The following is a 27,724-nucleotide window of genomic DNA, read 5'->3' on the forward strand; positions in this document are numbered from 1 at the left end:
CAAGATTCACAGACAGCCCACTTGTCCCTGACTGCAGATTCGCTGGGAAACTAGGATGGGCGGGGTTAAGAGGGCGTGAGGAGTGCCGGTGCGCATGACCAGCATCTAGCGCATGCGTAGTCCTCCGGCTTCCGGGGGCAGGGGTTTGGGAGGCGGGGCATCCGGGTCCCTCGGCAGTGCGGAGCTCAGCTGGTCGGTCCAGACTAGTCTAGGAGGTGAGGCTGTCCCGCGTGCTGTCAGATCTTGCAGGCTGACACGCACCGCGATCCCTGTGCCCCAGGAACGTTTTCAGAGGGCTGAGGATGGAATTCGAGTTTTGAGGCCGGGGAGCCTCAGCCTCGGGGTTGACAGCTCGAGGACTCCTACGTGAGGCTGACATCCCAGGGCGGCCCGGGACCCCGGCTTGCGTATCCCACTGACCCCCAGTTGTCGGAGTCCTCGGAGCGGCCCAGTGCACCCAGACCGAGAGCACTGCATTCCCGGGGCGAGGGGTTGTCCCGGGCCCTCCTGCCGTGGGGTCCCCGGCGGGCCCGCCCCCTCCGGTCAGAACCCTGGTGGTTCTGGATCCCGGTGGGGAGGAAAGGGTAAAGGTGCCTGTAACACTCTGCAGGAGACGGAGAAGGCTCTCAGATGTTTGCGGGAGCTCAGTTCTAGGGGGTTCTCATGGTAGAATGAGTTTATAACCTATGTTCTGATAGGCAAGTAACCGCTCTAGAATAATGCCTTTTTGCAGTGTTTACATTTTCCTTTCATTCCATTCTTATCGACAGTTTAATTTTTTTATATCATTGTCTTCTCAAAGTTAGTTCTCTAATGAGAAGTGAAACCACGCTTTCTTTCCCTGTGTTAGTGGTTGCATTTATGAAACTTGACATTTAATATTAAAAACTCCTTACGTGCAAGGGCTGGAGAGATGGCTCAGTGATTAAGAATACTTGTTGCTTTTGACAAGGACTTGCGTTCGGTTTCCAGTGCACACATGACGACTCACAACCATCTGTAACTCCAGTTCCAGGGGAAGCCAACACCCTGTTTTGACCTCTGTGGGCACCAGGCACTCATGTGGTGCATATACATACATGTGGGCAAAACACTCCTTCACATAAATAAAAAAATTTCTTACATATATATTTTACTTTTTTTAAAAAAATTAATCTGTTCATTTAAGGTGTGAAGTAAGAACATCAATAATGGAGTTAGCTCACAGTTTATTGCTAAATGAAGAAGCGTTGGCTCAGATCACGGAAGCAAAGAGACCAGTGTTTATCTTCGAATGGTTAAGATTTCTTGACAAAGTCCTAGTTGCTGCTAACAAGGTAAGTATTGCCCCCCCTGCCATGAGGTTAATATAAAGAAAATTGAAGACATTGTGTTTCGAAAATGTTTTGAGTCATTCGCCTCAGGAATTGGAGGATGTTATACTAAGGGAATTGTTGGTTTATCCTTTTCTTAGTCAGCAGTAAAACCCAAGCCCTGTCTAAATCCTGCTTGTTTCATGCTTCATGTCTGTCTAGGCAGTGCAAACGTAACCGGATTAAAACATCACCGTGGCTGGTGTCACTTATAATCAGTGCCTGGAAAGGTCTCTGTGATAAGAGATCTTTACTTTGTCTTTTACTTCCTACAGAGACACTCGGATTCAAGCTTGTTTTGTGCTTTAAGACATTTTTTTTTTTTTGTTAACATTAGATGCTTTCTTCAAGTGAGAAAGTGTAGGAGTGAATCCTAAAACGTTTTTGGAAAAGGTGAATTTTACACACTGAACATCACAACAGGCTAGTCCTGACCTTCTTATCGTAGTGTTTTTCTGTAGACTAATTGTTCCCTAGAAGATGCCTTTCTACTCTGCTGCCTGAAGGGAATGTAGTTTACTGTCTGGGATTGAAGAATTGGGATAGGAAGCCTAAAGACGTCACCATTCATTATGTAAACATTCACTTAATTCCTGTTTTAGTACAGTGACTTCAGTCCACAGTTGTGCCCAACCCTTCTTTTTTTTTTTTTTTTTTTTTTTTTCGGAGCTGGGGACCGAACCCAGGGCCTTGTGCTTGCTAGGCAAGCGCTCTACCACTGAGCTAAATCCCCAACCCGGGGTGCCCAACCCTTCTTGTCCAAAGATGCCCCGTCTCATTCTTTTTCAGAAAGCAAGCCTCTAGCTTTCTTCTGGAATGGAGGGAAGGGAGTTAGAAGGTTTTGTTCCTTTGTTAGTTTCAATTTTACTTGATCTGACAGGGTTTTATTAGTTTTCCTGGTTGGCTCGGGACTTGCTGTGTATCTGAGACTGGCTTCAAACATCCAGCTGTCTTCCCAAATTAGCTGCCCGAGTGCTGAAATGCTGGATATGGTGGGTGTACTCCAGTACAGCCTCTTGGACGGTCAACTAGTAGTTCTTTTTATTTCTGGGTACAGATTTATTCTCGTCTGAAAGACTGAGAATCAATTTTAGGTTCCCCTTTGGGAGTTCTTGGCTTTCAGGTTTCGTCCAGGTTCTCTTCCTTTTGTCGTGGCCGTTGTAGACTTGTGCTATATGCTGTTGTTGCTGCCTGTTAAACTCACATTAATCGCTAGAAAGACAGTAATAGAAAGACATGGATACCCTAGTAACCTTTAACTAAAAAAATTTTTTTGTCTCTTAAATCCTCTGTAACTGGGCATGTCCAATGAAAGGTCTCTTTCGAGCTGGCACATAACTCAAACTGCCCACAGCAATGGTCAGGGTGTGTTTTATTTGGCTCCCTTCTGCCTTTTCACGTAGCTTATCCTCCATGTTAGATACTTAACTCTCACCGGGTTTGTTGTGAGAGTTGTCAGTCTAACCTTTCAGTGATACTCCTATGATTCCTATCGCCACTTTACACACCCAGCCTTGAAAAGACACCTCCTGGGCTGGTGTGGAGCCCAGTTACTAGAATACTTGCCTCTAACATACAGAAAGCTCTGGGTTTGTTCCAGGTGCCACATAAAGCAAGTGTGTGTGTGGTGGCCATAGTAGTAATCCCAGCCCTGGGAAGTGGAGGCAGACGGAGATGGTCCGTCATTCTCAGCTACAGGGTGAATTCAAGGCTAGCATGAGTTGATTCATTCAGTCATTCATTCTTATTCATTCTCTCTCTCTCTCTCTCCCTCCCTCTCTCTCTCTCTCTCTCTCTCTCTCTCTCCCCCCCTCTCTCTCCCCTCCCTCCTCTTCTCCCTCTCACTCCCTCTACCCTCCTTCTCATCCACTCATATACAAACATCTCTGAGTTGACACATTTAAACAAATTTATTGATTTCAAACCTGTCCTTTGCCAACCCCCTAAAGTCATCCTTCCCTTCTTATGCCTTATGTCATGTTGATTAGCAACTGTTAAGAGAGTTACCCATGAGTATACCTAAAGTTCATGTATTTCCCATCATCTGCCTTGCCAGTGTCTCTCATCTGGGTTATTGTATCAGCTTTCTAATTGCTCACCATGCTTCTACACACACACACACACACACACACACACACACACACACACACACAGCATACACAATTTTAACAGTCAAAATGAATTGGGCAAAATATTTAGAGTACAATCCTTCTGTGCTTAAAACAGTCACTCGGCATAAATTTCCTGTTCTTCAGTGTATCGGTACCGTCATCTGTTTTCTTACGACTTCATCTTTGACCGTTTTCTCTTACTCCATCCAGCTAACCTAACCTTGCCGTCCTCGTGGGAGTCATACTTCATCTGTAAAGCCTTTGTACTCCCGGGATATTCTTTTAGTTAGCTGCGTAGCTCACCATTTCACCGTAGAGGGACGTTTTCTCAGACCATTCACTTATTTACATTCTGCCCCCCCCCACAAAATGTAAATTTCACGAGGATAAGGACCCCGTCTATTTTGTGCACTGTTTCTCCCAGGGCCTAGATTAGTACATGGCATGTAGGAACTGCATCATATTTCTTAAGTAATGGGTGATATTGACTAGATATTGATTATGTGTAAATCTTGGAGTTGTGTTCTGTTGCTTATATCTCTCCAAAATTTCTCTGGTTTCTAACCATAACTCTGATTGCTAACCCATAACTTTATGGACAACCACATCTTCTTTTCAAGGGAGACTTAGAAATCAGTCATCTATGCATCTAGTAGTGATTTAACTTCCTAAGGTGGTCAGAAACTGGCTCATACAGTAATCATTTTTGTTGAAATCTAGCCTGGACATTGAAGAGGAATGAGGATTTAATATAGGAAAGACCGGAACATTTCTTACTGGAGTTTTATTTTCATAAAAGGTTTCATTTGTGAGTTATGCCTAATTAAAATCTGTAGTCGATTTTAATTATTAGAGCACTATATGCATTAAATATTTTTTGAATAGAAAGTAATAAGGGTAGCAAAGGAAAAATGCTGGTCTTTTTCTTTTTTTAAATAACAGACAGATGTAAAAGAAAAACAGAAAAAGCTTGTTGAACAATTAACTGGACTAATAAGCAGCTCGCCTGGACCACCTACTCGAAAACTGTTAGCTAAAAACCTCGCAGCCCTCTATAGCATTGGGGATACTTACACAGTTTTCCAGACACTGGATAAATGTAACGACATTATCAGAAGTAAGGATGACACTGCGGCCTACTTGCCAACAAAATTGTAAGTACACGGTTACAGGAATCTGGCGTTCCCTTTTGCCTGTTTTCCATATCATGAAGCCCCCACCCAGGTGATGGGACCTGAGCTACAGTACTGGCCGGAAGTTCTGCCTCGGTCTGAGGAGGGCTGAACTCCCTCACACCCATCACCACTGAGGCTAAGGACACAGCCGGGAGAATTGGGACGGTGTGAGCTGTGGTGTCAGGAGTCTTTTGATCGAGTCATATGGAAGTCACGTTCTTGCCCCAGAGGGAAAGAGAAGAGTTATTGAGGGAAGGGGGCCGGAATGGGTGAAGTCCAGTTCACTTTTCTTCCAGCCAGCTGAAGAGGTGAAGTGATTTCAGAGTCCAGACCTGCCTGCTCATTTAACTGCTCACACATTAGACGGGCAAACTTGAGTAGCTGAGGCAGAGACCATTTCGCTATAAGTTTAATGACAACTAGCTTAAGTTGGCCCTAAAATGCTGTAGATAATTACAAATTATTTTTTAAAAAGCAGAAAAGTATAATGAACTGTATTTAAATTTTTTGTACTTTTATTAGTGCGTGTGTATGTGTGTGTGTGTTTTACATTGTGTATATGAGGACAACTTGTGGGAGTTGGTTCTGTCCACTCTGCTGGTCCTGGAAATAGACCTCTACCCACTGAGCCATCAGGCCAACCCAGAGATTGTATTGGTAAGCAGCGAGACCGTTTTCTCCAGGGCAGCAGTGGCTTGTGTTGGAGCATTCTACGAGAAGATGGGAAGGATGCTGGGCAGTGCATTTCCAGAGACAGTGAACAATCTGTTGAAATCTCTGAAAAGCGCAGAGGTGAGTTTGCAGCAAGAGTTTAATGCCTTGCCCGTCGCACGTGGTAAAGGTGCTTTGTTCTGTCGCCATGATCCTTGCTTTGTTGCTATGATCCTCATGATGCTTAGGAAAGTAATTTCAGATGATCACATCTCCTTAATTTTGGGAGGGGGGCACCACCGTTTTTTAAACGAGTAGGTTTACCTGTTAGTTTTTACAGGACTCTGTTTTTCTGTTGACATCGTTTGTGTCTTATCTAATGTATCAGTTTCACATGTCTGCCTTAACGCATTGCTGCACACTGCAGCGTAGGAGAACCGAGGCTTCTAGCTCAGTTCTAGCACCTACAGGTTAAGTGTCACGGGGCCATGTCTCCAGGCAGCCTCTTCTTTCCCCCGTTTGGTTGCTGTCAGAATGCTGGCCTTCCCAGGCGGTGGACCAGCCACCCCAGTGCGACTTCGTCTTTATACGGTTTCCTCTGCAACTACTTCGTTTGAAGTAAGGTCACAAGTAACAGGCTTTAAGACCTAACATTTATTTCTGAAGATGACAGAGTTCAACATTGACAATGACATCAAATGAAATCGTTTTCTTTTGTCCTGTCAGTTTCAGTATAGATTCCTTGTCAACCTCAGGTGAGTGGTACGTAGAGTAAGCTCAAGACTCAGATTTAATTCTTGGAGGGTGCTTGGAACTAAATGTGGGGGGTAGCACGCGTTCTTTCACTGAACCATGCCCCCGGCGTGCAATCTCATTTCTCTGTTCAGGAGAACTAACTTCTCGGATGATATTAGTAATTGTCCTTACATTCCAGACACTTTGTAGAATTCTTGATTCAGTGCTTCTCCGTGATGTCTCAATTTAGAGATAAGCCAGCCGGGCTGGAGACTTGTCGTGTCTCTGTATGTTCTTATGAAGCACGGCATTGGCTTCACTGTGGTTCTTTGCTTTGCTTCATGGTCACGTGCAGTCTCAAGGGCGAAGTGAGATCTTAATGAGTCTGCGGAAAGTGTTGACTGGATTGGGTGGTGCAGCAGCTTCCTCTCATCGCGACATTTACAAGAACGCTCGATCCCTCCTCACCGACAGGTCGATGGCTGTCCGATGTGCAGTGGCCAAGGTCAGTACGCAGCCAGTTTACAGTGTTGTCCCTATGGCACTTGCTCTTAAACAGCTAAGTTTTCTTAAATTATGAGCATTTTTGGTTTGTCTTCATATGTGCATTTTCTAGAATTATATAGAGGGATGCTTATTTTGAGATTCATGTTCACGTTTCAGTTTCTGTTATTTTGTGCTTGATGCATGGATGTTTATCTAGTTCCACCTTTCTTCTTCCTTTACCTAGCTTTGGCTATTATCCACACAGCTTCTGTGGATATTGGTGTGCAGTTTTTGGTTTTGTTTTGTTTTGTTTTGTGGACCTGGTTTTCTTGGGGTCAGTGTGTTTTGTTTGGAATGGCTAAGATCGATGTTTACCTTTTTAAAAAACTGCCTGTCTTCTAAGTACTTTTATGGCTCTAGTTTTCTGCCCTTTGTTTTGCTGCTGTAGGACATTGCTGTTGCTTTACTCCTTCAGTATGTGCTAACCACAGCTTTTGTTTGACTGATAAGTGGGATTGATCATCTCATGATTTTGACCTGCATTCTCCAATGACTAATGAAAGCATATTTTCAGGTGTTTATCATCCATATTTTGTTTTAAGAAAGTGTATATAAATACTACCAATCACTTTGAGTTTCTCTATTACTGAGTTTTGAGAGTGTTTCATAGACTGTTTATATTTTCATTACACAAAACATTAATTTACAAATATTTTCTCAAAAACCTGTGAGCTGACTTAAGAGAGGGTGTTTTGTTTTGTTCTGTTTTGTTTCTGCCTTGTGATTTGAGAATACAGTCTATCATGGGGGGTTGGGGAAGATGAAGTGGTATCCAGGGAACACAAGAAGACAGAAAACAGTGCTAGGCTGTACTCAGGTACTCCCCCACCCCTAACACAGTGACCCACTTCCCTTAAGTAAGCAACACTTCCTTAAGGTTCCACAGCCTCCCAAAATACTGTTACCTCCTGGGGACCAACAGTTAGACACATGAGTCTGTGGGAAACATTTCCCATTCAAACCATGACAGTATTGGAGATTGCATCACTGTTCTTGTCTTACTGCACTGAGAGTGTTCAGCATCGTGTTGAATGGAAACCCTGAGAGCAGATCTGCGTCTTGTTCCTGATCTCAGACAGAAAGGCATTCTACTCTCATAATTACGTGGCCTGTTGACCATTGTTTATTCTAGATGCCCTTTATCATGTTTGGAAAATACCCTCCTGTCTTCATTACTTTTCTGTTGCTGTGACAAAACCCCATGCCTAAGGCAACTTAAAGAAAGAAGGGCCTGCTTGAGACCTAGCATTCCAGAGGGATAGGAGCTTGGCAGCAGCCGTCATGGTGGCTGGAGCAGTAAGCTGAGAGCTCACATCTTAAACTGCAAACAGAAGGAGAGAAAGCAGATTCTAAATAGTGCAGTCTTTAAACCATTCAGCCCACCTCCGATGACTTCCTCCTCATACAAGGTCACGCCTCCTAAACCTCCCCAAACAGTTACCAGTTAGGGACCAAGTCAGACAAATGCCTGAGCCCAGGGAGCACATTCTCAGCCAAACTACTGCACCTGCGTATATTGTTTGCCAAGATGTTTTATCGGGACTATATCCTGGATATTTGTCAAAACTTTTTTTCTTTTAATAAATTTTTTAAAAAGATCTATTTACTATATATAAGTACACTGTAGCTGTCTTCAGACACACCAGAAGAGGGCATCAGATCCCATTACAGATGGTTGTGACCCACCATGTGGTTGCTGGGACTTGAACCCAGGACCTCTGGAAGAGCAGTCAGTGCTCTTAACCACTGAGCCATCTCTCCGGCCCAGAACTTTTTTCCTAAGACAGGTTTTACTGTGTTGTAGCTTATATTGTCCTCAGATGGGCAGTCTTTCTGCCTCAGCCTCCCAAGAGCTGTGAGAACAGGTGTGTATTGCTGACCCTGGTTCTCGTGTTATTTCTGTTGTTGGTGTTTATTAAATGCTGTACTGTGTAATTCCACCCCGGCCTTCAACTTGAAACCTTCATGCCTCAGCTTCCCTATTCCTAGAAGTGTTATCCTTTTTAGATATGTTGTATTAGAATTGCTAAATGTTTGTGTAGTATTTTTGTATCTTTATCCATGAGGGATATTACTATTCAGTTTTTTATATTTTTAAAAATATGTATTTATTTTTATTTCATATGTGAAAGAACAGAAATTTCCTAGAGCTGGAATTACAGGTGGTTGTCACCCACCGTGTGGGTACTGGTAATTGTACCTATGTCTTCTATACAAACATTAAGCGCTTTTTACCACTTAACCATCTAGCCCCATGGTTTTCTTCTCATAATTTTTTTTTTTTTCCGGAGCTGGGGACCGAACCCAGGGCCTTGTGCTTGCTAGGCAAGCTCTCTACCACTGAGCTAAATCCCCAACCCCTCTTCTCATAATTTTTTATGAGGATTTAAGATTTTAAGCTACAAATTCTATTTTTGAAATATTTAATGAATTTACTACTGAGTGAACTGTAAATCTATAGTCATTTTATCTCTCTCTTTCCTAATTTTGGTAATTTATGTCTTTTTCGTTTTCTTAAACAATCGGATATTAATCAGATTAGTTGGTGGCCTTGGTTTTGTTTCTGTTTTTGGGTTTTTTTTTTTTTCAGTTTTACTGGACTTAGTGGTAGTGCTTCAGTTCCCAATACTGCATGGGGGAGGGGCAAACAGCAAATCACCCAGACTGTGTTTCTGTTTGTTTTGTTTTTTTTTTTTGTTTTTTTTTTTTTTTTTTTTTTTTTTTTTTTTTTTTTTTTTGGAGCTGGGGACCGAACCCAGGGCCTTGCGCTTCCTAGGCAAGCGCTCTACCGCTGAGCTAAATCCCCAACCCCGTGTTTCTGTTTGTTGGATCACTGCTTCTCTCTCCATCCTCATTTCCGTATTTGCTGCTTTTTTCAGGTTTTCTTTTTCCTTATAGAACAGTGTCCTTCCTCCCATTGCCTGGCATGCAGTTCTGAAAACCGTTCATATGTTTGCCCAGTTCTTTGGGCTTTTTAGGAGCCAGCATTAGTTTGGTCATGTTTGTTACTCCACTGTGGAATAGAAGGCCTGACTGTAATTTACTTTTGCCTTGTTTTTAATCCTAGTGCCTTCTGGAACTACAGAATGAAGCTGTTTTCATGTGGACTGCTGAACTAGAAAATATAGCTACCCTCTGCTTCAAGGCTCTGGAAAACTCAAATTATGGGGTGCGAGTCGCAGTGTCCAAACTCCTAGGGACAGTCATGGCTACAGCACTGATGCCAAAGCAGGCAACAGGTATCGTTGTTGGCTGACCCTGAGCTCGACTCTTATAGGTATTGAAGGTTGGAAAATGCTTTCTTCTTTTTTTTTTTTTTTTTTTTTTTTTTTTCGGAGCTGGGGACCGAACCCAGGGCCTTGCGCTTGCTAGGCAAGCGCTCTACCACTGAGCTAAATCCCCAACCGAAAATGCTTTCTTCTAAAGTAGTTATTACTCATGGAGGCCGCTTTAAAGGGATTTAAATCATTAACTATCCTTTTCATCAAACAGAAGAACCTAAACGACACTCCCTGGTACACTTTTTGTGATAATGGTGTACGCGTTAACACGGAGCGTGTTTTTGGCATATCTATGAAATGGTTTGTATAATGTTTGAAGCATAGGAGTCTGGCGTCTTACGTGCTGCTTTCTCTCCGCGTCTGGTATTAGATCTCGCGTATCCTCAGTTTAACGTGAACATTACCAGTCAGTGTCAGGAGCAGCACTAGCTGCACAGTTCCACAGACCGGTTGTGGCCAGTACATGTAACAGGGGGAACAAATGACGGAGTGGCTTCTGAGTAACTGTAGCTCCACTGTTGTTCTCACCTTACCCCAGCCCCACAACAGTTAGATGCGATAGGTTTATGTCCCAGACCTCACAGTTATTAGCTGTTTGAGATTCGGCTTTACACCTCTAGAGATGCTTTTCATTATATGATACCCGTGAGGTAACGTTTTTATGTTCTGTATAAAAACTCAACTGTATAATTTATTTGACTCTCAAAAAAGCCCCAAGAATTTTAAGAATCATCATTATTATCACTTTATAAATGAGGAATTTTCTCACTCACAAAATTTATTTTTTAATTTATATTGAGACTTATAAATTTAATTTATATTTAATTTATATTGAGACTTAAGTAGTGTGTGTTCTAAAAAAGTGTTCTATTGTGTAGATATGGAACTAAAACCCAAGCATTCGTCCCACATCCTGTATACATAGACACAAGCTTTGCCTCTCCACAGAGTTTTTATAAGGTTCATCTTTGCTCTGTAGGTGAAAAGATTCTGTCATCTGTAACTAGGTACTTGGAGTTTACCACACTGGGAACTACTGCGCAGGTCTTTGTGGGGGCTGACAGGATAGCTCAGTGGTTACAAGTACTCACTGCTCTCCCCAAGGACCTGACTTCTTCCCCCAGCACATATAGTGAGCAGCTCACAACCACCTGTAACTCTAGTTCCAGGGGATCTGATGCCCTCTTCCGTAGAGGTCTATAGGTACCTGCACATGGGACATATATGCACTCAAACATACATAAAATTTTAAATGAAATCTTTAGAAAAAAGAAAAGGAAAGGTTCTTTGTGTCGTCACTGGGTTAAGGACTGTCCGCCTGTCTGCAGTGGTGGCTGGTGTTCTTACCGCGCCCCACAGATGTAGCCCCATCGTTCACGGTCACATCGATGCATTGACTTGTTTCTTCCTGGCTCCTTCCATCTAGCTTTTTTTGCTTCCAAAATGGATTCAAGGTTTGCTGATAAGACACTAACCTTTTCCTTATAATAAAGCGCTTACTAGAAATTTAAGCTAGAATAGTGGAAAGATGAGTCATTGTGCTGCAGACCCTCATCTGCTCTTTCTTTCCTTAAAGTCATGCGTCAGAACGTGAAGCGAGCAACGTTTGATGAAGTCTTGGAACTCATGGCCACGGGATTTCTGCGTGGAGGGTCAGGTTTCCTAAAGAGTGGTGGAGAAATGTTGAAAGTTGGAGGGTCTGTTAATCGGGAAGTGAGAGTTGGAGTGACACAGGTTTGTAAACATACGTGTGAGCCGGCTCTGTCTGGACCATTGCATGGAAGTCTGTCATAATAGCATATGAGGACATTTTAACAGTCTGCTTTCTTTGAAACATTTTAACCAATCAGTGGATTAAATCCAGATTCCAATCTCATTGCATACTTAAAAGTAAAGGTAGATTCTCCTTTTGTCTTTTCTGTCTCTTTTGAGGTGGGGGGGGGTACTGTGAATTGATTTTAGGGCCTTATACACATAAGGGAAGTAAATACCTACCACTGAGCTGTAGCCCTGGTCTGAGAGGTAAGTTCTTGATGTGTAATGTCTATTTCTACTATATGTATATAAAAAATTCTCAAATTTCATTTCACAACAAATAAGTTATAAAGTAAGCTTTGCCTAACATGATAGTGCAGACACAGGCTGAGACAGGAGGATCCTCAGTTCAAGGCCGGCCTACGCTCCACTGTGGGGACTTTGTCTCAAAACTATATACACGAAATAATAAAAGTGAAACTAGGGGCTGGGGATTTAGCTCAGTGGTAGAGCGCTTACCTAGGAAGCGCAAGGCCCTGGGTTCGGTCCCCAGCTCCGAAAAAAAAGAAAAAAAAAAAAAAAAAAAAAAAAGAACAACAACAAAAGTGAAACTAGAACAGTATAGTCCTTTAAAAATAATAAAGTAAGACGGCTTTGTTTAGAACTATATTTAGGCATTAGTAGTTTAGGCATTTAGACTGTAATAGTCTCCATATTCCTTGTGATTTGATTGGTTTATGCTTTAATTGGATTTGTCAGTGGCTAATCTGTAATGAATTATAAGATTAAATGTGACTTGGAATTATAATTTCCAAGCAATGACTAATGTTTTCAGATCTGATAGCATCTAGTAAGTTTGCATGGCTCATGGTCTTAGTCAGTCACGTGAAGTGGTCTTGTCCCTGACACAAACGTAAAGTGTGTATCTCAGGGAACTCTCCAGGAGCAATGCAGCTCCTGTGTCTGTTTGGAATGGTAACTTCTCTTCCCTAGCTCATCACTGTCTCATCCTCGATGAGTTCAGCTCTCCTGCCCACCTTAGCACGTTCCCTCTGTTATTCCTGGCTCACTTTTTCTTGACTCTTATGTTTTTGGCTTTGACTGTTAGATACAGTCTCTCACTCTTGCCCAGGCTGGCCTTGGACTTGAGGTGATCCCCCGAATGCTGAGATTACAGGCATGCAATACAATGCCTGGTCTCTTCAGTAATTGTTGTATTCAAGCCAGGCATGATAGCGCATGCCTTTAATCCTAGGAGAGACAGGCATTTCTTTGTGAGTTCAAGCCTGGTCTACATAGTGAGTTCCAGACCAGCTAGGGCTCCATGAGACCCTGATTGCAAATGAACAAAAACAACCAAGCAAAAAGAATTGTTCCAAAGACTCTACCAGTGATTCCTTTGGCAGAAGTAAAAAGATGGGAAATTGCCTCTGCCGTTTAATCTCAAGTCTAACTTGAGTTTGCTGCCTCTGTTTCGCCGTCGTTCTCTGCGCTGCTTTCTGTCTACCCAGCGGTACCTAAGGCTGTGTCCTAACGTTTTCATAGGCCTATGTTGTCTTCGTGACGACTTTGGGTGGCCAGTGGCTGGAGCGTAGCTTTGCCACGTTCTTGTCCCACGTACTGGATCTGGTTTCCCATCCTCGAGCAACACAAACACATGTGGACGCTGTGTACTCAAGGCGATGTGTCTCCTTCATCCTGAGAGCCACTGTGGGCAGTTTGCTGGGTGAGAAAGCCCAGATAGCAGCTGCCAAGGAAATCTGCCAGGCCATCGGGAAGCAGATGAAAGCCGTGGGTGAGTGGGGCCTGAGTTCGTAGTGTGTGCTGATGACCCTAGACATTTAATTTAGTTCTTCCTTCTTTTCCACCTTCCTTCCTTTCTGTCTACCATCCCTCCCTTTTCCCCTCTCTCCCTTCCTCTCTCTCCCTTCATTTCTGTTTTGGGATGAGGGTCTCAATATGTGTCCCAGGTTGGCTTCAGACTTGTAAATTTACTCCCAGGCTTGTGAGTGCTAGGATTCTTATTCTTAATAAGTACTAACAGCTCTGATTGATTTGTATCTTTAGAAACTGTTTTTCATAGTAATTTTAAAATAAATTTTAAATCACATTTATTTATTTTATTTTATGAGTTTTGCCTGCAAATTCGCATGTGTATCATATGGATGCTTGGTGCCTGCTGAGGTCAGAAGTGAGGCTTCAGAACCCTCTGATTCTGAGTCACAAATGGTTGTAAACCATCATGTGTGTGCTGGGACAGACCCAGAGCAAGAGCAGCCAGTGTTCCTGTCCTAAGCCGGTGTTCCAACTCCTTATAGTTGGCTTTATTGAGAGATTTTTTTTAAAAGGATTAAAATAAGCATATAATTGTATTGAAACAGAGCTTTAAAAATGAGCAGCAGTTGGTGAGGTTTGGGTTTGGGTTTTTCCTAGTGCCTGTGCTACATTTAAGTCTCCCAGAATGCACTGGTCTATGTTTATCTTTGTGGGATAAGTTGTTGACATTTTCCTGCTTGAAGCCTCTTGTTATGTAAATATATGTTTTTTTCCTGTTTTTTCTTTCTCTTCTTTAATAGGCCTAATATGAAGACTTAGAAAGTGATAGTTACAGATAACTATTACCGCTTGTAGGACATGTTGTAAAAGGTCAATAGTTGATAATTTTAAGAAATATGTTTTATATAAAATTTTATTTGACCCACAAATTGTTTTCGAGGACTTACTGTGACATTTTAGTGCTTATTACAACACGTCATGTTCAGATCAGGATATTTGGCTTGTTCGCCACATCGAAGTGAACCCTCTCTGCTGGGAACACTCCACATCCTCTCTCGCAGCTCTTCTGCTATGTAGACTGCATCTACATCGCTGTGTCCGCTGCTACAGCAATTCAGACTTACACTCTACACTCAACTGAAGGAGCTCCTGGGAAGAAATCCTCTTCAGAATGGGGTGGTTTCATACTCTCTGTGTTATTAATATCTGAGCTACGAGAGCAATAACAATGTTTTAGTGAGTGACACAAAGCTGACACAAAGCTCCTGACTTTGCAGACCTGATAATGCCCTTGGGACCAAAGTAAGGCAAGGCACAAATTGTATACGACAATTTAGTTTATCTTATTAGAAACAGGAGTTAGCTTTTAATGAGGCAAATTATATTGCTCAAAAGAGATCTTTAAAAATAAGGATATAACTAGATATAATCAGTATAAAATCATTTAATTGTCTTATAATATGAACAAAATAAATTTTCAGTTTGGTTATTATTTTTGCCATTTTAATAGCTTACTTAAACTTTTTAAAAGCATAGGGATAGATAAGTGAAAATTGCTAATGAAGGCTGTTTGAATTAATGAGTTATTTCCTTAGCTGTGTCTAAGTAGTGATCTCCCCTATGTTGACGTCTGGAGGAAGACCCACAGGAAGACTCACAGGCTGAGTATAGTGCTTCAGTCCTCCAGAGTCAGCAGTGCTGTGGCAACCATGGACTGGCAAGCTGGCTGCAACAGCTCACAAGTGGAGTTCATGGGCCCGCCAGCCCAGAAATGCCCACAAGGAAAAAAGGGATGAACTAGGACTATCATTTTGTATTGTGTATCTTTATTATCAGTCCAGAGTGAATGAAAAAATGAGAACATTTTATTGTCATTGAAATATTATTAGTTTTATGGCTGTAAATTAGCTTAAAAGCCTAATTACTGAATTAAGTATCGTGATTATATCAGGGATTTATGGACCATAAGGTATTCTCAATTAGGAATAGTTTGTCAAGACATATTTAGTTATCGCACATTTTAATTCTTGTGGCTATTAAAAGGTTTTGGGAGGAGACATGAAAGTAAGTAGGACCAGAGAGAGCTTCCTCATGAATTCTAAGTTCCCTGTCCTGTGCCGTCATCTACTTCCTGGTCAGTAATTTGACAGGGATGACTCCAGTCTAACGGGGCACTTGAAGAGTAGTAATAACAGTAATTAACAATGACAGCTACTTATTAGACTCATTCTGTAACAGGATGAGTTACGTTCTATAAATCATTGTCGACTGGCTACTCAGCACAGCTGTAGGCCGATGAGGAAGGAAACCCCACACAGCAGTCGAGTAGCACTCCCATCACAGAGCTTACTCGAAGTTGCTAGTACAGCCCAAGTCTTGTACCTCCAAGCCTGCTTTTGTCGCTGGCTTGTTTGTGTTTATTTTCTGTGGTGTTGTGAACTGAAGCCAGGACCTCAAGCGTATAAGTCAAATTCTTTACCACTGAGGTAAATCCATGTTTCTGAGTCTGCTTCTATAAGACATCATGGATTTCCATTTCTTTGTGTTTGTATTCTTGGAAGCACCATACATATAATAAATATATATATATGTTATATATAATATAATATGTATATAGATTATGTACAGTATGCATCTTAGCATTGTCGTGACTCTGTTCAACAGTGTTTTAATGTCAGTTCAGGGCTGGTGACTCAGCAGTCAAAGGTACCACTAAGCTTGATGACCTGAGCTCAGTCCCTAGAACAAATATGGAAGGAGAGAACTAAATCCAGCAAGTAGCTCTGAGACTTCCACATGTGGGCTGTGCACACAAGAGTTTAAAGGCAGCTCAGTTGAGTACCGAGTTATTTAATTTGCCACTAAGCAGTAACTGCATCGTTTCACCCATCGGATGCCTGGTCTGTGTTTTCAGAAGCAGTAGTGAACGATACAAGCAGTGAGAACAAGTCTGGGGCCGCAGACATCGCCGCCAGCCAGCACGTCATGGTCTGTGCCCTGCAGGAGCTCGGGAGCCTGGTGCAGAGCCTGAACGCCACCGCCTCCCCTCTTATTCAGGAAGCATCCATAGGTACAGCGTCCTCTCATGATCCTGACTAGAGATCTTTGGGCTTTATTGAAGTTAATCTTCACAGTGATGGGAATAAAATTCTAAAAGTTTTAAGAAAGTTCAGCTGTGAGAATTGATTCTAATTGACCAAAATTCATTGAAGACTTTCATATAATTAATTTTATAATAACTTTTTTACTGTTTGAAGGAGGATCTATGTAGCCCTAACTGGCATAGAACTCATGTGTAGATGATCACTTCAAAATCAGGAATCTGCTGGCCTCTGTCTCCCATGTGCTGAGATTATAGGTGTGAGCCAATGCTCCCAACTTCAGCTTTTATATATTGATGGGTGCAATTGAAGTGTGTTGATTATGTTACATTATATTATATTATATTATATTATGAACCACATATGTGCTTTTTGGCTAAGCTGGGGAACTGTGAAAGTGTGAGGCTTAGTATTTTAATTATTAAATTATACAGAATTGTGTTTGTTTGGTAAGGAGTAATGTTTGAGGTTTTTCCTAGGGCTTTTGGAGATTGTGACCTCAGTGCTCCTTCACCCAAGCATGGCTGCTCGGCTGGCTGCTGCATGGTGTCTGCGTTGTGTGGCGGTGGCCTTGCCTTTCCAGTTGACACCATTTCTGGATAGATGTGCAGAGCGGCTCAACAACCTCAAGACGTCCCCAGAAGCTGTTAGTGGATACAGTTTTGCAATGGCTGCTTTGTTGGGAGGCGTGCATCAGTGTCCGTTGGGCATTCCTCACGCCAAAGGAAAGGTAGGACAGACGTCGGTGTGCAGGCGGGCGGGCTGGCCTTGCTCCTTACTGGAGTGCTGCTGTCTTCAGAGCTGAGCCAGGCGGTCAGTGAGAACTGGAAACATAAGCTACAGTGCACAGACCCTAAGTGCACCGTACAGTGAGTCTCCTGGGAACATGGGTTTGATCTGGGTATAGTACCATGCTGCAGTTTCTATATCATTTAAAACTCAGATCTTTTATTTCTGGTTTTTTAAGTGTGTATCTGAGCGTTGCCATGTCACCCAATGGGCTTGAGCTCCAGTGTTCAAGCAGTGTCCTATCCTCGCCTCCTGAGTACTGGGCTGTAGGTCGGTGCCCTGTGCCTTGTGTTCCTTCAGTTTTTAAAAAGAAAGAAAAACCCACATCAGTGTGTCTAGAAGTGGCAGGGAATATTTTATTGTCATATTTTGTATTTGACAATAGTTAGAAGTTAAATTGTTCTTAATAATTCATTACTCTTTCCTCTTATTTTCTTTCTAGTGTATATATTATACAGCATACATATATAACAAACACACACACACACACACACACACATATAACGTATGCTACCATGTCTACTGTCACACACACCGCAGTGTGTAATACACCTATTCTCTAGGACTCCCGTGTGTGTGGAATGCTGTCTGCGGCCTCGCTTGGCTGTCTGGGCTTCAGCTCTAAGTTCTGCTCTTCTCTGGCATGTTAGGCTACCGCCCGCCTGTGGCTTTTATCAACTTGGCGTTTGTTTGTTTCTTCTTGGAGTTCTCTGTCTCCATGTTCCTCACAGCATTCCACATGTGTTTAGTGGTCACAGGGGCCTACCTGGTACTCAGAATAAAATAGAATCTTCTGTCTGATTGACAAGCAGTTATAACTCATAATTTGTGGTCTGCCGCTCCGTTCTGAATTCCCCCTCTTCTGCTCAGATTAACTCTCCTGGTTTTTAGCTTTCTGGCCTTCCTTACAGTAAAATTTCTTCTTCACTCTATCAAATTTCATCCTGTTTGTTTCTATGCCCAGGGTCGCCTTCATTCTTCCTACGTCTTCTCTGTCTAGGCTGCAGGTGCTCTAAGAGGAGCTTAAGGAGTCATCGGAGTTCAGGAAGTTAGTGACGTAGGATGGTAGTGCCAGTAAGACTATAGCTAATAAGTGGTTACCTAGGCCAGCACCATTTTTAGTCCTGTGCACATGCTTAATCCTGGCAAAAGAGAGGTCGGCACTCCTGTTTTACCAAGGCAGGAACTAAGGCAAAAGGTCGGATTGCCACTGTCAGAAGGTCACTCTGGTGCAGTGAAGATGGAGTTAGGCAGTGTGACTCCGGAGATTATTCTAACCACCACACTCTGGCTCTCCTCGGTGTCATCCGTGCCCGAAGCAGAGTCGCTTAGTATTTGGCTGGTAACAAGAGCAGGAGGGACAGCCTCACTCTTAGTAACACATACCAGCTGGCTGTTTCATTATTGCACATTCGTCAGCGACTTTAAATTAAAATCCAGTTTGAAACTTGTCTTGCAGATGGTGGTCAGCATTGCTGAAGATCTCTTACGAACTGCTGCTCAAAACAGCAGGCTGTCCCTGCAGCGCACTCAGGCTGGCTGGCTTCTTCTGGGAGCACTCATGACTTTAGGTATAAGCGTTCTGGCTGACTGCTAGCTGCTGCTGTACTATACAGCAGATTGATCAATTATCCATTATTTGGGAGTAAATATCTCATTCCAGTAATTACATCTTTAGTTCAAACTTTTCTCAAATTAAATTTCACATTTCCCTTGGGGTTGGGGATTTAGCTCAGTGGTAGAGCGCTTGCCTAGCAAGCACAAGGCCCTGGGTTCGGTCCCTAGCTCTGGAAAAAAAAAAGGAAAAAAAAAAGGAAAAAAAAAAAGGGAAAAAAAAATAGAAGTGTCGAAACGTGTATTAGAGCCTTGTTCCTCTCTGACTTCCTTGTTCTACTTTTTTGGTGTATTTACATTTTTGAAACAGGATCTCATGGTATCCCTGGCTGACCTCAGACTCCTATGTAGTTGATGCTTGACTTGGACTCTGAGTCATGGAGCCTCTACATCCCCTGTCCTGGAGTAGCAGGCATGCATCATCCTGCCCTGTGACCCCACCTTGTGTGATGTTGTCTTGTATGTGTTGTAATTGCATTTTCTTACTCTTCACTTCCCTGCCTAGGACCATCGGTTGTCCGTTACCACCTACCCAAGATGCTGCTGCTGTGGCGGAATGTGTTCCCTCGCTCCCTGAAGGAGCTGGAGGCTGAGAAGGCCCGAGGGGATTCTTTTACCTGGCAGGTAACTCTGGAAGGTCGTGCTGGAGCTCTATGTGGTAAGAACTGAAAACATTGCGCTCTCACAATGTTTTTGTACTACTACTTAGTGATATTTTTGTCACTAAAATGTGCATGATAGAAAAAATCATTTTCAATTTTTATTTTACTATCTGTTGTTAAATGTGTGGACTTCAGATTACAGAAACTGTATAAATAACTCCAGTTTGCTACTATTAAGTAGTAAAAATTAGCCCAAGACTCAGGAAGTCCAATTGCAGTGGTTAGTGAATGCTGGGACCCATGCACCTTTATTCTTAGTGGTTACAGGCCCATCTACCAGAGATCCGATGCAAACAGAAACTCAGCTGGACAGAGCTAACCCTTTGCACTATGAAAATCACTTCTTTGGGAATGATTTTGCAATGTGCAAATGTTACGACTTGTTCAGGCATCAGCATTTCAGAAAAGGTGGTTGCAGTGGGGTTTGTCTGGAGGTCAGCAAGTTACAGGAAAAGCCCACCTTCTATTTTATTTGGGAACTAGACTGTCCTCGGACTTGAACTGTGTTTTGGTTTTACCTGGCATAAAAACTGTTTCTTCCCCGAGTCGGAGAGGACAATTCAGGGTCAGGTGGCTGCCGTTGTGTTTCCTCAGCCGAGGCATGCTTAGCCATAGCTATTTTGCTAAAGTTTGAGGAAAGAAATTCTTCTTTGTGGAGTATCTGCTCACTCCTGTCCTGCCTTAAACCTGCATTCTTTGTTGTCATCTGAACTCCTTTTCAAAATCTCCCTAACCTGGCTTCCTCTTCCCTTTCTGTTCTCCACTCTTTTTCTGATCTTTTTTTTTTTTTTTTTTTTTTGTATTTGTGGCTTTTAATTGACGTGGCTTCACAGCCTTCTATTTTATAGAAATTGAGAACTGTAGATGTCTTTACCACTATCTAATGTTTAAAGTTTATTCAGGCTCACAAAGATTTCTCTAAACCTTCAAACTACTTTCTCTAGCCATGAGGAGTTTTGTTGCGCACTGTCCTGAGCTGCTCACTGAGGATGCGGTTAGGAAATTGATGACTCCTATTGAATGTGCCATGACCATGATGTCACAGTAAGTCACAGTTTGCATGAAGCTAACATCTTATTTGGGTGTTTGTGGTGAGTGTGTATATGTATGCACGTTCACATTACGTATGTGTGGAGATCAGAAGTTGATGGAGGGTGTCTTCCTCAGTCACTCTTTACTTTATATACTGGCAGGGACTCTCACTTGAACCCAGAGCTCCCCAGTGCTGTTAGTCTTGCTAGCCAGCTTGCTCTGAGGATCCTGTTTCTGCCTCCAAATCGAAACTATTTGCATTTCAAATGGGCCAGCATGCCTACCCACATGTATGTGTGTACTAAATGACAGACTCTGATACTCACAGACACCTTATTCTATATATTAAATAAAAATGTACTTAGTGTCTTTGTACTTCTCAATTCATATAAAAAGCATCTAAACTTTATTTTGTAAAGTGAATTTAAAAGTCAATGGTGTGGTTTAGAACACATTGAATTCTGAAGTGTTTCTGCTAGCTTTATTATTATTGATCATAAAGCATACTGAAAATGGATTAGTCTGTCAGTGTACTTTGAGATTTATCAATGCGTTCCTAAATGACCTCGTTAACTGTTAATGCAAAATGATTGTTCTAACAACTAACGGTTCCCAACTTTTCTTTCGATGTTGCAGCATTCCATCTGTAATTAAGGCCCATGGAGCCCACCTGAAAGCTAGTGCTGCAATGGTCCGCTTAAGGCTCTATGATATCCTGGCTTTATTACCTCCAAAAACCTATGAAGGTAAATAAAATATGCAATGCCTGATAAAGATTCTTCAGTGCGCCTCTTGGGTTCTTGGTAGTATTAGAGTTGCCACCGGGACTCCTCCTCAAACTTGCCTTGGGAGAAACAGCCACCATCTGACTTCTCTTCACATAAATGCTTTCACATTTGTTAACTTGTACATTGCGTTCTGTCACCCATCCAAGCTCTTTACATATATTATGATGTTGCTGTGACTCTAGCCCATCTTAAGAGGTAAACATCCTACCTGTTCTATAGATCAAGAATCTCAGGTAAAGAGAGCATTTACCTACGTGTTAGAGCTGGTAACTGATGCCATAATTTGGATAAAAACCCAACTGACAGGGTTGGGGATTTAGCTCAGTGGTAGAGCGCTTGCCTAGCAAGCGCAAGGCCCTGGGTTCAAGGCCCTGGGTTTGGTCCCCAGCTCCGGAAAAAAACAAAAAACAAAACAAAACAAAACAAAAAAAAAAACCCAACTGACTTGGCCTTTAGAGTCCATATTTAAATCAGAATTCCCAATTACTCCATATTGTAACACTGACAATTATTTAGGTATCCACGAAGACAGAATAAGAATTTACTTGGCAGAAATGAAATACACAAAGTGATAACATTAACCATCAATTGTTCTCTAATACAACTAAGCCTAAGAACTTTGGTGGGTCCTGTTTAAGTGTTTGCATGCATCATTAGCAAATGATGTCATATAGCATTTAGTATCGTTAAAATAAATGCTCTGTTCACTGTTTGCATTTTTCTATTACTTTTAGTTTGTGCTCAAACTACATTATATCATAATAGAAGGGAAAATACTGTTATTGTATATTAAAACCAGCGCATGCCAGGCCTAGTAGCATGGATCTGTAATCTTAGCCACTTGCTAGGCCGAGACACTAAGGTCACAAGTTTCAGACTTGTTTGGTTGCAGAATGAGTTTAAGGCTAGCCTACGTGGTATACTGTCCTTAAATTAAAAAGTGAAGAGTTGGGAGATCTAGCCTTGTGGGAGAGCATCTACCTAACATTTGTGAAGCCCTAGGCTCCTCACATCTGTTTATGGGGGAAATCAGTATTAAAACGATTAATATAATTTTAGAATTGGCATAGTATAGCCTGTGCCTGTAGTCTCAGTTGCTTGTGTGGCTGAAGTAGGTAATGACTTGAGCTCCGAAATTGAAGGCCTGCTGGGCAGTGCAGTGAGACCCCGTCTTCTTAGGAATGAGAGAGAATGGGGAGGGGAGAGTGAGAGGAGAAAGGAAAAGGAAAAAGTAGTATGGATGTTTTCCAAAGGTATGGGAACTAAGTTCACTCGTGTTAAACACATTGCTGTCCTTTGCGGACATGAAGCTTGTTTTAATCTGCTTTGCTGCTGTGTACTTTAGGGTCCTTCAATGCCCTTCTTAGGGAGCTGGTGGCAGAGTTCACGCTGACTGACAACTCGGCCAACACAACTACTTCCCTCCTTCGCTCCCTCTGCCACTATGATGACAGTGTCCTCCTGGGCTCCTGGCTTCAAGAGACCGACCATAAATCAATTGAAGACCAGGTGGGAAAAGACACGCACGCACCAGGATAACCTCAGGCAGTGGTCCCACGATACACTGTCATTTCAGGAGAAGTTAGCCTGTGCCACAGAAGCTCTCACTCCACTTTCACAGACACAGTCGCATCTTAGCGGTGGACAGATGGGGAAAGGCCAGTAGAAGAATTGGGCAAACGTCTTCATTCAGTATCGTCGTATTTAGATATTTGGCTGTGGCAATGACAAAACTCAGATTTAACTGGCTTTTTTGTTGCTAGTTTTTTGTTTGATTTAGGTTTGTAACAAGTTAGGAAGAAAGGAGACTTAATAGATTGACAAGTTAGAACCAAATAAATTATTCTTATTAAATAAAAAAAATCCAGAAAAGCAGATTTAACCAGACATGGTAGCACATGCCTTTAATCCAAGTGCTGCAGAGGCAGAGAGGCAGAGAGACAGTCAGAGAGGCAGAAAGACAGTCAGAGAGGCAGAGGCAGAGAGACAGAGAGAGAAGCAGAGAGGCAGAGAGACAGAGAGACAGGCAGAGAGGCAGACAGTCAGAGAGGCAGAGAGACAGTCAGAGAGGCAGAGAGACAGTCAGAGAGGCAGAGAGACAGTCAGAGAGGCAGAGAGACAGGCAGAGAGACAGGCAGAGAGACAGGCAGACAGGCAGAGAGGCAGAGAGACAGGCAGAGAGACAGGCAGAGAGACAGGCAGAGAGACAGGCAGAGAGACAGGCAGAGAGACAGGCAGAGAGACAGAGAGACAGTCAGAGAGGCAGAAAGACAGAGAGGCAGAGAGACAGTCAGAGAGGCAGAGAGACAGTCAGAGATGAAGAGAGACAGTCAGAGAGGCAGAGAGACAGGCAGAGAGGCAGAGGCAGAGAGACAGGCAGAGAGGCAGAGAGACAGAGAGACAGGCAGAGAGACAGAGAGACAGTCAGAGAGGCAGAGGCAGAGAGACAGAGAGAGAAGCAGAGAGGCAGAGAGACAGAGAGACAGTCAGAGAGGCAGAGAGGCAGAGGCAGAGAGACAGAGAGGCAGAGAGACAGAGAGGCAGAGAGGCAGAGGCAGAGAGAGAGGCAGAGAGGCAGAGGCAGAGAGACAGAGAGGCAGAGAGGCAGAGGCAGAGAGACAGAGAGGCAGAGAGACAGAGAGGCAGAGAGGCAGAGGCCGAGAGACAGAGAGACAGAGAGGCAGAGAGACAGAGAGGCAGAGAGGCAGAGACAGAGAGACAGAGAGGCAGAGGCAGAGAGACAGAGAGGCAGAGAGACAGAGAGGCAGAGAGGCAGAGGCAGAGAGACAGAGAGGCAGAGAGGCAGAGGCAGAGACAGAGGCAGAGAGACAGAGAGGCAGAGAGGCAGAGACAGGGAGGCAGACAGTCAGAGAAGCAGAGAGGCAGAGGTAGGCAGGTCTTTTATGAGTCCATGGCCAACTTGGTTTACACAGAGAGTCTAAGCTAGGGCTACATGGGAAGAACCTACCTTAAAAACAATACAAAGAATGTGAATTCTGCTTTAAGTCATTTTTGTAGGTTCTGTTACAATGGATACGATTTTGCTCACATATTCAGGTGGGCAGCATAAAAATGCTTAAGATGAACATGGACTTCCTTATGACTCAGTAAGATGATTCTGATAATGACATTTTCAATGACAAAACATTTTCATCTGCTTAAAAGCTGTCATGTCTAATCACATTTTATTCCTGCACCACTGTCTTCTTGATGTCCAGTGCTTGGTGAGTGCATTTCCTAAGCAGACTGTGAATGGTCTTCATTTTCTGTTTCACAGCTCCAGCCAAACAGTGCGTCTGGAAGCGGGGCTCTGGAACACGACCCTTCCTCCATTTACCTACGCATACCTGCTGGTGAAGCCGTGCCGGGTCCTCTCCCCCTCGGGGTCTCCGTGATTGACGCATCCGTGGCTCTTTTTGGGGTTGTGTTTCCACATGTTTCTTATAAACACAGGTTAGTGTAAAGTTAGCTGGGTAACTTGAGTCAAATATAAGTTATGTTTAAGAATAGATTTTTCCATCGCAGCTGCTTTCACAATAACAAAGGTTGTTACTTAAGCAATGCTCTCATAAATGTAATGGCATAATTTATATGTACATGATAAAAATAAAATGGCTGCAAATTCCATGTAACTTGAAGGTCTTTTAAAATTTGGCTCTGAGCACTAGTATCTAGTGCCCCCTGTTTTGTGGCCCATGTCGTAACCAACAAAGTTTTCATTTTAATGGTTTAGCAGTTTCTAAATTAAACTGTACCTCTAAATAGAGTTGTCTCCTTCATAATTCTGTTCCTGAACAAGTACACATGTGGGAAGTTGACTCTGATTGGTCTGTGAGTTGGTGCAAGTCTGGATCACAAGAAACTAGCAGAGCTGGGGTTGTTGTAGCACAAGGATTTTAGTCCGCTGTATTCTATATCCACAGCCACCATTCCTAACTCTAGCAGTGTTTTGTATATTCGTGATTCCCTAAAAAGCAAAGAAATGAATTAATATAAGACCCTTTCAAATTACTTAACTTTTATAAAATATGCCTTCAAATAATATTGTTTATGTGAAAAAGTAATAATACATCTTTAAATGTATAGGTTTCTTGATCAGTTGCTTTGTTTTTTATATTTAAGCTTGATATCATTAAATACTATGATTATCACATAAATGTTAAACAGCATTAAAACCGAAAAAACTATATATATTATTTATACACTTAACATCCTTGCTCTAAATCTAAGCACATTCGAATCCTAGAGTTTGTGGTTTTTGAATTGGTCAAAGCTAAGCCTTTCTTGAAATGTCTCAAAGCTTCTGGAATGGTACAATACAGGATGCTGTTTTCTTCTATGTAAGAACATTTAAAAATGTTTTTAAGTTTATCTGTTCACTTTATATATATGTGTGCTTTCCCTACATGTATGTATGTATAGTATACCTGGTCCAGAGTATGTCAGGAATATGCTGCATCCCCTGGAATTAGAGGTTTAAATGTGGTGAGCGACTGTGTGGGCGCTGGGAGCTGTGTCCTTTGCAAGAGCAACACTGCCCCTAACTGCTGGACCGTCTCCCACACTGCCCCTAACTGCTGGACCGTCTCCCACACTGCCCCTAACTGCTGGGCCGTCTCCCACACTGCCCCTAACTGCTGGGCCGTCTCCCACACTGCCCCTAACTGCTGGGCCGTCTCCCACACTGCTCCTAGCTGCTGGGCCGTCTCCCCAGCTCCTGAGTAGGATTTTAAAGATTCAGACAAACAAACAAACAAACCAGAACCTAGGCTACACAGAGTTTAAGGTTAGCCTATGTTATATAGAGAGACCCTATATCAAAATAATAAAAAAGAAAGGAAAAAAATTCTACAGGGCCTGAGGAGTTGACCCTGCAGGTAAAGAGACTCGTAGCCATGACTGACAGCCTATATCACACAGCAGGAGAGAGCTGACTCTCACAAGTCAGCCTCTGACTTCCATGAATACCGTGCACACTTATCCATGTGCTTACACACTAAATTAATATATAATATATAATAAGAGTTTTTTTTAAATTATGGCCCTCTTTTCTTTCCAATTAAAAATTATACACAGAAGTAGATAATAGTTATTATTCTGTTCTATTAAAACTTTGAGGAGACAAGGTGAAATGACATACTTCTGCAACTCGGGTTCTAGAGAGGCTGAAGCAGCAGGAGAAAGAGTTCAAGGAAAAGCCAAACAGCATATAAAACCTTGTTAAAGGGGTTGGGGATTTAGCTCAGTGGTAGAGTGCTTGCCTAGCGAGCGCAAGGCCCTGGGTTCGGTCCCCAACTCCGAAAAAAAGAAAAGAAAAAAAAAAAAACCTTGTTAAAGAGAGATGGGCCGGGGGGGGGGGGTGTATGGGGGACTCACGGACCTAACAGTAGTCATTTTAGAGTATCTGAAACACAACATGTAGAGTCCCTTTGTTTGGCTGAAGGCTTAGAGACTGTGCTCTGTGATCAGACGGCTGCCGTGCCGTGCTCCTGTTCAGCTGCATATGATTGAAGTGCATCACAGAGCCACCCTGCTCACTTCATGTCTGGAAAGCAAAGTGAGAGAAAGAAGGGTCCCACTCCTCCCCAAGGGCATGTCCCCAGTGCACTAATGGCCTCCCACCAGCCCTGCCACTGCCTAACAGCACTACCCTGGGGATCCAGGCTTTTCCACATAGGCCTTTGGTGGGCATTCACAGTGCTGACTGTATCATATACTGTAATCCAGGGGGTTTGCTGGGCACACTGGTGTAAATGCTTAAGGCCTCTGGAATTATGAACTGTTGTTTTGCTAATTGAAATTTAATATTTAGTGTCCTTTTTTGTTCTATTTAGTCAAATACATGAGTATATATTAATTTAGGAGATAAAGGTTGGTTTTGAATTAGTTGTGGGAATGAAATGGATACAGTCTGGGGGCATAATTGATAAATAACTGGTTTATATTCTTATCTCTGTTTTTAAGCCATATTTAAATAAAAACTACTGATGTGACTTTATCCCATTTCTATAGGTTGCAAATGCTGGATCACTTTGCTGAATGTGTTAAGCAAGCCAAAGGTGTCCGCCAGCAGGCTGTGCAACTCAATATATTTACTGCTGTTCTTAGTGCACTGAAGGTAGGAGCTCTTAGAGCACATAAATGTGCCGGAACTTATCAGTGCGTTTTAAAAGGCCAGGCATATCAGATTATTATAGCACTTACGTTTCTATAGTCATGTTCTTGATAATGGTGAAGTTATGTTAGTTAATGAAGTTACTTGAAACTTTATATTGTGTTTATTACAACTAAATTGATATTTTATATTTTAGTAATTCAAAAGTTTTGATTTCAATTCGAACTTGACATTTTTTAAG

General features: G+C 42.6%; 1 protein-coding gene across 5 annotated transcripts in view; it reads left to right on the forward strand.

The window, feature by feature from the left end:
* The first annotated feature begins 139 nt into the window (after window positions 1-139).
* The window catches only part of Heatr5b (HEAT repeat containing 5B), a 79,525-nt gene continuing 51,940 nt past the window's right edge, over window positions 140-27,724 (forward strand). For 3 of the 5 annotated variants that reach the window (XR_015621962.1, XR_015621961.1, XR_015621960.1), the window contains exons 1-17: window positions 140-215; window positions 1,169-1,316; window positions 4,406-4,617; window positions 5,322-5,430; window positions 6,380-6,529; window positions 9,638-9,809; window positions 11,428-11,585; window positions 13,152-13,401; window positions 16,297-16,452; window positions 16,963-17,213; window positions 18,732-18,843; window positions 19,392-19,544; window positions 20,493-20,592; window positions 21,217-21,326; window positions 22,714-22,877; window positions 24,646-24,821; window positions 27,381-27,486. Coding sequence is in view for 2 of the 5 variants with exons in the window: in NM_001414953.1 (NP_001401882.1) it covers window positions 1,191-1,316; window positions 4,406-4,617; window positions 5,322-5,430; window positions 6,380-6,529; window positions 9,638-9,809; window positions 11,428-11,585; window positions 13,152-13,401; window positions 16,297-16,452; window positions 16,963-17,213; window positions 18,732-18,843; window positions 19,392-19,544; window positions 20,493-20,592; window positions 21,217-21,326; window positions 22,714-22,877; window positions 24,646-24,821; window positions 27,381-27,486 (2,505 nt within the window). In the remaining 3 variants the exon portion in view is untranslated. 5 annotated transcript variants of the gene reach the window in all.

Source organism: Rattus norvegicus, chromosome 6, assembly GCF_021556685.1.
Source record: "Rattus norvegicus strain SHRSP/BbbUtx chromosome 6, alternate assembly SHRSP_T2T, whole genome shotgun sequence".
NCBI lineage: Eukaryota > Metazoa > Chordata > Mammalia > Rodentia > Muridae > Rattus > Rattus norvegicus.